Source organism: Cervus elaphus, chromosome 12 (assembly GCF_910594005.1).
Source record: "Cervus elaphus chromosome 12, mCerEla1.1, whole genome shotgun sequence".
Taxonomy (NCBI): domain Eukaryota; kingdom Metazoa; phylum Chordata; class Mammalia; order Artiodactyla; family Cervidae; genus Cervus; species Cervus elaphus.
This window is the reverse complement of record NC_057826.1, coordinates 77,104,733-77,112,843: the sequence shown is the minus strand read 5'-3', so window position 1 is coordinate 77,112,843 and position 8,111 is coordinate 77,104,733. Positions and strand designations below refer to the sequence as shown.

The following is an 8,111-nucleotide window of genomic DNA, read 5'->3' as shown; positions in this document are numbered from 1 at the left end:
AAGAAGTCTTTGGAACAACGAGAATTATTTGTATTTTTCTCACGTTTAGTTTAAGACTAACACACTGGAACTAACATTTTATTGACATGAGAAAGAACCGTGAAAAATTGCTAATGCTTCTCACTTTATTTCTATGTTGTAATTAGGATTCTTAGTATACCCATAATTCGTCTCAGCCACATCAATCAATGAAGCACTTCTTCCTTGTCCTTTTCTTTATGCGTCTTCTCCCTGTTTCCTTCCCTTCATTTTCCTCATCTCTTACTGCTCTCTGACTCTCCTTCTAGATAACTCTAGGTTTGCTCTCGTGACTGCTCCCCCACTGTGTCCCCCTTCTTCCCACCAGAGATACTGCCCAGGTGCAGCCCCATCTGTCCCACTGTGCCCCTCTCAGGATGCAGTAGTACACAGCGGTGTCTCTCAGGGTGACCTGGGGCAGGACCAAGGTGCTGGACTTTCTGTCTGAAGCTATGGTCAGAGAGGCCAGGCTGTTGTTCCCTGTGCCTCGTAAGCCATGAATGACATACTGTGGACTCTGATTGGGATTTTGCCGATACCAATGTATATAGTCATTTCCACCAATGGTAGAGTGGTTACAAGGCAGGTTCATATCCTCTCCTTCAGGACAATCCATGGAGCTGGGCTGAGTGGTCTTAGCATTAATCACAGTCCCTGGGGGGTTAAGAAATCAAGTTAACTCCAGAGCACAAATCAGTGTAATTCTATGGATCAAAGGGATAAGCCTCCTATAACTGTTTGGCCCTAACCCCTACTCCAGTGTTTCTACTTATGTCCTGTAAAAATATTGTTGATGTTCATTATTGGACTGCAAGGGAATGAAACCAGTTATCCTAAAGGAAATGAACCCTAAATATTCACTGGAGAGACTGATGCTGAAATTGAAGCTCCAATATTTTGTCCACCTGATAAGAAAAGCTGACTCATTGGAAAATACCCTGATTCTGGGAAAGAGTGAGGGCAAAAGGAGAAGGGGGCATCAGAGGATGAGATGGTTAAACAGCATCACCATCTCAGTGGACATGAATTTGAGCATGCTCCAGGAGATAGTAGAGGACAGAGGAGCCTGGCATACTGACTTCCATTTGGTCGTAAAAAGTTGGATACAACTTAGCAACTGGACAACAAAATTATAGAGACCAAAGATATGTGGTAAGAATCAGAGATCCATAGGCTTTGTTCCATGGGTCCTTGGCTTAATAAACCCAGAGAATTCTTACAACCTGCTTACTGAAAGGACTCTTCTGGTATAGTGGCTATGATTTAACCTGTCATGTAGAAGACGGTCCTCTTTAGCAAACCCACAGATCATTTCTCAGTCCCATCACTGTGATGCTGACTATAGCACAGGGAGGGGAGTGGAGAGTAAGTGACTCTTTGTGGCCCTTTGCCCTCAAGTCACCCCTTGTAGACACAGAGCACTTACCCAAGGTCAGAAACATGCTTACTCCAGTCACCAGCCTCATACTTCAAGGACAAACTAGGACCATGGGCTGAGAACTCAGACTTGTGTCTGATCCTTTGCTTGAAGAGGTTCCAGAGAACAGAGGCAACAGCTGTCAGTAAAAACTTACAACCAGCACAGATACTGCTGTGTTGTCAGGACCTTCTCAGCCAATGATCAAGCAGTTCCTTATCTATGTCTTCCTCCCCAGTTTTAGTCATGTCCCCAAAAGATGGTGAAGCATCCCCAGCTCACAGTGAGATCACCTATGAAGTTTAAAGTCTGGCTCTGGATAAGGAGCACCGATCACAATGATGTGTCTGCACAGTTATTGGTCTTTCATTTGTTTCTTAGGAGACTGGCTGATGCTCCATGAAGCTTGAGGAACACAATGTTTAATCCCAGAAAAATGTACTGAGCTCTGTGCTGTAAAATGATAAAAATTTCCATCCACATTCCAGAAAATTAATGGGAGATTCAAAAGTAGGCAGTGATGTGCTCTGGGAGACAGGAAAAAGTAATAACATTGAGACTAATAGCTACACATCCTAGAACCTGCAGCAGCTCTTGTAACAGTTCTTGGAATCATGCATCTTTTGCCAACTAGGTAGACATTTTCCCTGCATTTGTTCTTAATAAACTAACTGATTGACATAGATGGTGTTCACCTCCTCCTTGAACAGTGGCCCTTAATCCTCATGTTCCCTATGCCGATGCTTGTGGATGTTGTGTAGCAAGGAAGCTAAGGCAGAGGAATTGACAGAAATGAAGGAAAACAAATTGGAGGTGGGTGTGAATGGTATAAAAAGTTGGAGGAGGGAAAAAAAGATATCAGGAATAGAAAAGGGAAGGGATAATCAGAGCAGGGAAATGGGAAAGTGTGTTAGGAAGGTACTTGGAAAGGGCTTAGGCTATTGGGCTAAACTGAATCCTTGATCACAGACGTTCAACAAGGGATAATAAAGCTCAAGTTGTCTAAAGAGGATGTCATTTTTCCTTTTTGGGGGCACATCAAAGGAAAATAAATTTCCCTTCCCTTCTCCCAGAAACACTGTTTTCAGCTGAATCAGCCCCTTCTTGAATAGAAGAACTACAGATCTATATCCAGACCAAAAGTCAGCAAGCAACTTTTTGAAAAACCCCTCAAGTTTGCAGGTAAATGGGCTCCCCAGGTGGCATGAGTGGTAAAGAACTCACCTGCCAATGCAGGAGACTTAAGAGACCCAGGTTCAATCCATGGATTAGGACGATCCCCTGGAGAAGGGCCCATGGCACCCACTCCAATATTCTGCCTGGAAAATTCTCTGGAAAGAGGAGCCTGGTGGGCTACAGTCCATGACTTGCAGAGTCAGACACGACTGAAGCATCTCAGCACACAGTATGCACATCTTACTTGTAATACCTCTGTACTCACCTGTATTTTCTTGGTCCTAAACACTCCATATAAGTGCTTTAATTATCTTTGACTGCTTTACTGCAGTCATATGCTTCTCATTTGTTGATCTCTTTAAGTTTTCACTTGTCTCTAACCTTCCTATATTTAAAATTTACTTCAAAGGCCATGTAATTCAATGTTTATAAGAGAGTTTGGTACACAGCAGACACTCAAGAATTACTTGTATCCTGAATGAGCCGACAAACCATTATTCATGAATTTAATGAAAAAATTATGTTGAACAATTGTTTAAATTATTCTGAAAACAATCTTCCAATTTTATGGAATGCATGCCAAACAAAAGGCTCCAATAGTATAAACAGGGGGTTATTATTGTGAACAAAATGAACAGTAAATTGTGAACAAAATGGAGAATAAACAATAAATCCAAGTCTAGGATTGAGAAAACTTCTATTGAAGACATGGGACTAAATGTAATGGTAATCATGCTTTGTTCATTTAACAAACATTCATAAATACTCAGTGAAAGTCTTATTGTTATTCAGTCACTCAGTCGTGTCTAACTCTATGTGACCCCGTGGACTGCAGCACAGCAGACTTCCCTGTCCTTCTCTATCTCCAAGAGATTGCTCAAACTCACATCCATCGTGTGGATGATGCCTTCCAATCATCTCATCCTGTCACCCCCTTCTCCTCTTGCCCTCAATCTTTCCCAGCATCAGGGTCTTTTCAATGAGTCAGCTCTTTACACCAGGGGATCAAAGTATTGGAGCGTCAGCTTCAGTATCAGTCTTTTTGATGAATATTCAGGATTGATTTCCTTTAGAATTGACTGGTTTGATATCTTTGTTGTCAAAGAAACTCTCGAAGGTCTTCTGCAGCACCACAATTAGAAAGGTTCGATTCTTCAGCTCTCAGCCTTCTTTAGCGTCCAACTCTCACACCCATACACGACTACTGGAAAACCATAGCTTTGACTCTATGGGCCTTTGTTGGCAAAGTGATCTCTCTGCTTTTTAATATGCTGTCTAGGTTTGTCATAGCTTTCCTTCCAAGAAGCAAGCATCTTTTAATATCATGGCTGCAATCATCTTCCACAGTAATTTTGGAGCCCAAGAAAATAAAATCTGTGACTGCTTACACTTTTCCCCCATCTATTTGCCATGAAGTGATGGGATCAGATGCCATGATCTTAGTTTTCTGAATGTTGAGTTTTAAGTCAATTTGTCACTGTCCTCCTTCACCCTCATCAAGAGGTTCTTTAGTTACTCTTCTCTTTCTGCCGTTAGAGTGATATTATCTGCATATTTGAGGTTATTGGTATTTCTCCTGGCAATCTTAGTTCCAGCTTGTGATTCATCCAACCCAGCATTTCACATGTGTGATGTACTCTACATACAATTTAAATCAGCAGGGTGACAGTATACAGCCTTGATGTACTCCTTTCCCAATTTTGAACTGGTTTGTTGTTCCATGTCCAGTTCTAACTGTTGCTTCCTGACCTGCATGCAGGTTTCACATGAGGCAGGTAAGGTGTACTAGTATACTATCTATTTAAGAATTTTCCAGTTTGTTGTGATCCACACATTAAAAGGCTTTAGTATAGTCAGTGAAGCAGAGGTAGTTGCTTTTCTGGAATTCCCTTGCTTTTTCTATGATCCAATGAATGTGGGCAATTTGATTTCTGGTTCCTCTGCCTTTTCTAAATTCAACTTATACATTTGGAATTTCTCGGTTCACATACTGCTTAAGCCTGATTGAAGGATTTTGCACATTACCTTGCTAATCTATGAAACGAGCTCAATTGTACGATAGTTTGAACATTCTTTGGTATTGCCTTTCTTTAGTATTGGAATGAAAACTGACCTTTTCTACTCCTGTGACCATTGCTGAGTTTTCAAAATTTGCTGGCAGAATGAGTACAGAACTTTAACAGTATCATAATTTAGGATTTTAAAAGGTTAGCTGGAATTCCATCATCTGCACGAGCTTTGTTTGCAATAATGCTTCCTAAGGCCCACTAGACTTCACACTCCAGGATGCCTGGCTCTAGGTGACTGACCATCATGGTTATCTGGGTCATTAAGACCTTTTTTGTACAGTTTTTCTGTGTATTCTTGCCACCTCTTCTTAATCTCTTCTGCTTCTGTTAGATTCTTGCCATTTCTGTCCTTTTTTGTTCCCATCATTGCATGAAATGTTCCGCTGATATCTCTAATTTTCTTGAAGAGGTCTATCATCTTTCCCATTCTATTGTTCCCTGCTATTTCTTTGCATTGCTCACTTAAGAAAGATTTCTTATCTCTCCTTGCTATTCTCTGGAATTCTGCATTCATTTGGCTATATCTTCCCCCTTCTTCTTTATCTCTTACTTCTTCTTTCAGCTATTTTCTTAGAGAAACATTTTGCCTTCTTGCATTTCTTTTTGTTTGGGATGGTTTTGGTCACTGACTTCTGTACAATGTTACAAGCCTCCAACCACAGTTCTTCAGGAACTCCGTCTATGGGATCTAAGCCCTGAATCTAGTTGTCATCTCCACTCTATAATCATTAGGTTCTTGATTTAAGTCATACCTAAATGGTCTAGTGGTTTCCCCTACTTTCTTCAGCTTAAGCCTGAATTTTGCAATAAGGAGCTCATGATCTTAGCCACAGTCAGCTCCAGATTTTCTTTTTGTGACTGTATAGATTTCCTCCATCTTCAGCTGCAAAGAATATAATCAATCTGATTTCTGTATTAATCCTCTGGTGATATCCATGTATAGGGTGTGCTCTTGTGTTGTTGGAAGAGGGTGTTTGCTATGACCAGTGTGTTTTCTTGGCAAAACTCTGCTAGCCTTTGTCCTGCTTCATTTTGTACTCCAAGGCCAAACTTACCTGTTACTCCAGGTATCTCTTGACTTCCTATGTTTGCATTCCAATCCCCTATGATGAAAAGGACATCTTTTCTTGGTTGTAGTTCTAGAAAGTCTTGTAGATCTTGATAGAACCATTCTTCACAGATCCATTTAGGTTCCAGTTTAAACTCATATTATCACTGGCACTGAGACATCCATTCATCCTGTGCTGGGTCAAGCCTTCCTCATATCCAAATCTTCTCCAAGGAGCCCTGTAAATGGTACACTCTGGATGACAATAAAGGTTTGAGAGACTTTTGACAGCTAGGAAAGTTGTGTCTCATTTCTCAAAGATAAAAATAATTGGAATAATAAAACCTGTCCCATAGGGTTTTGATATTTAAATTAGATAATGAATTGGAAATGCATCCTACAGTGCCTGACATACAGTAAGCTCAATAAATATCAACTCTCTTTATTCCACTAAAACCTTCCTTTCCTTCAAGGTCCAGACTTATGACCTGCTTCCCCCCCACCCCCCAACATCAGTTCAGTAGTGGAATCTTCTAGGACATTTACTTAATCACTTGCTTTCCTGGAGATAGTCATTATTTTTCCTTATCCTTTTGGTGTGATAGCCAGCTAGCTACACTGATACACTCAGGGTGCTGAAAGGACACAGATGAATCAGGTGAGGCTTGATTTTGGTTTCCCTAAAAATAGTAAAATCAAGGACATATTTCATGTTTACTAGCTATTACTGGATATAATATTTCTGAATTGGATCTCCAAGATTTTGCCATTCATATTAACTATTTTCACTTCATATTGATTTATGAGATTTTAATATATTGTGCATTTGATTCCCATTTCAGTAATACAGATTGCATGTATAGCCTTCCAATCACATTGATTTTGCACTCTCTTAGCAGTGATTCTTAACAAAAAAGACAATCTAAAAATATACTTTCATGCTCATAAGAAGCTTCCTTGACAGTTTTGTTTTCTTTAAAAACTTTGAGAATGCTTTCCTTTTGTGACTGTCATTGCTTGTGATGAGAACTCAGGTGTCATTCTTAATGATGTTTCCCAGAACACAGCATATTGATTTCTCCTGACTATTAGCAAGATTTCCTTCCACTAAATTAGACCCTTGGATTTGTCTTCATTGCCTTGCAAACTTCTGCCAAAACCACAGTGGTGAACTTGCAGAATTCTTTACTCATCTTTATGACTTTTCACATAACATTGCTTCTGAATAAGGAGCTTGCTTTATAGGAAGTCAAGTACAACAGTGAGTGGAGGTTCCTGCTATGATAAAGAGGTTATGGGATGGGTAATGGATGAGGTAGTTATAAATACCAGTTACGATCATGTGGTCATTTGCAGTAACAAAAGCTATAATAATTATAAAATTATCTTCATTTTACATGAATATATTTATGTATACATTAACCATTTTTTAGCTTCTCTCTCCTCTTTGTCTGCATGTGGTAAAAGAAAACATGCCACTACAATTTAATCTTACATTTCAGTGTATCTCAGTAGTTAAGATACAGAATTCAATGGGAGAGTGTGATTCAGCTAGATGAGGAAAGGATATCACCTGTAAATGGATAAATGAACTTGGTATTTTCTCTGAAGGAGAGAGCTTGTTTTGGTTGAATGAAGATTAATTGCATCATAGTAACAGGAAACATGTTCAGAATTAAATTGAAGAAATGGAGAAGACCACTAGATCATTCAGGTATAACCTAAATCAAATCCCTTATGATTATACAGTGGAAGTGAGAAATAGATTTAAGGGACTAGATCTGATAGTCAGAGTGCCTGATGAACTATAGACAGAGGATCGTGACCTTGCACAAGAGACAGGGATCAAGACCATCCCAAAGAAAAAGAAATGCGAAAAAGCAAAATGGCTGTTTGAGGAGGACTTACAAATAGTTGTGAAAGGAAGAGTAATGAAGAGCAAAGGAGAAAAGGAAAGATATCCCCATTTGAATGCAGAGTTCCAAAGAATAGCCAGGAGAGATAAGAAAGCCTTCCTCAGTGATCAGTGCGAAGAAATAGAGGAAAACAATAAAATGGGAAAGACTAGAGATCTCTTCAAGAAAATTAGCTATACCAAGGGAACATTTCATGCAAAGATGGGCTCGAAAAGGACAGAAATGGTAGGAACCTAACAGAAGCAGAAGATATTAAGAAGAGGTGACAAGAATACACAGAAGAACTGTACAAAAAGGATCTTCATGACCCAGATAATCACGATGGTGTGATCACTCACCTAGAGCCAGACATCCTGGAATGTGAAGTCAGGTGGACCTTAGGAAGCATCACTACAAACAAAGCTAGTGGAGGTGATGGAATTCCAGTTGAGCCATTTGAAATCCTAAAAGATGATGCTGGGAAGGTG

The 8,111-nt window shown here is 39.8% G+C and overlaps 1 gene segment (V, D, J or C); it reads right to left on the bottom strand.

Annotated features, from left to right (window-relative positions):
• Positions 1–283: 283 nt before the first annotated feature.
• LOC122705813 lies at positions 284–1,484 on the bottom strand. The segment is given in 2 exon segments: positions 284–672; positions 1,445–1,484. Coding segments are annotated over 2 exon segments (429 nt in total).
• Positions 1,485–8,111: the final 6,627 nt, after the last annotated feature.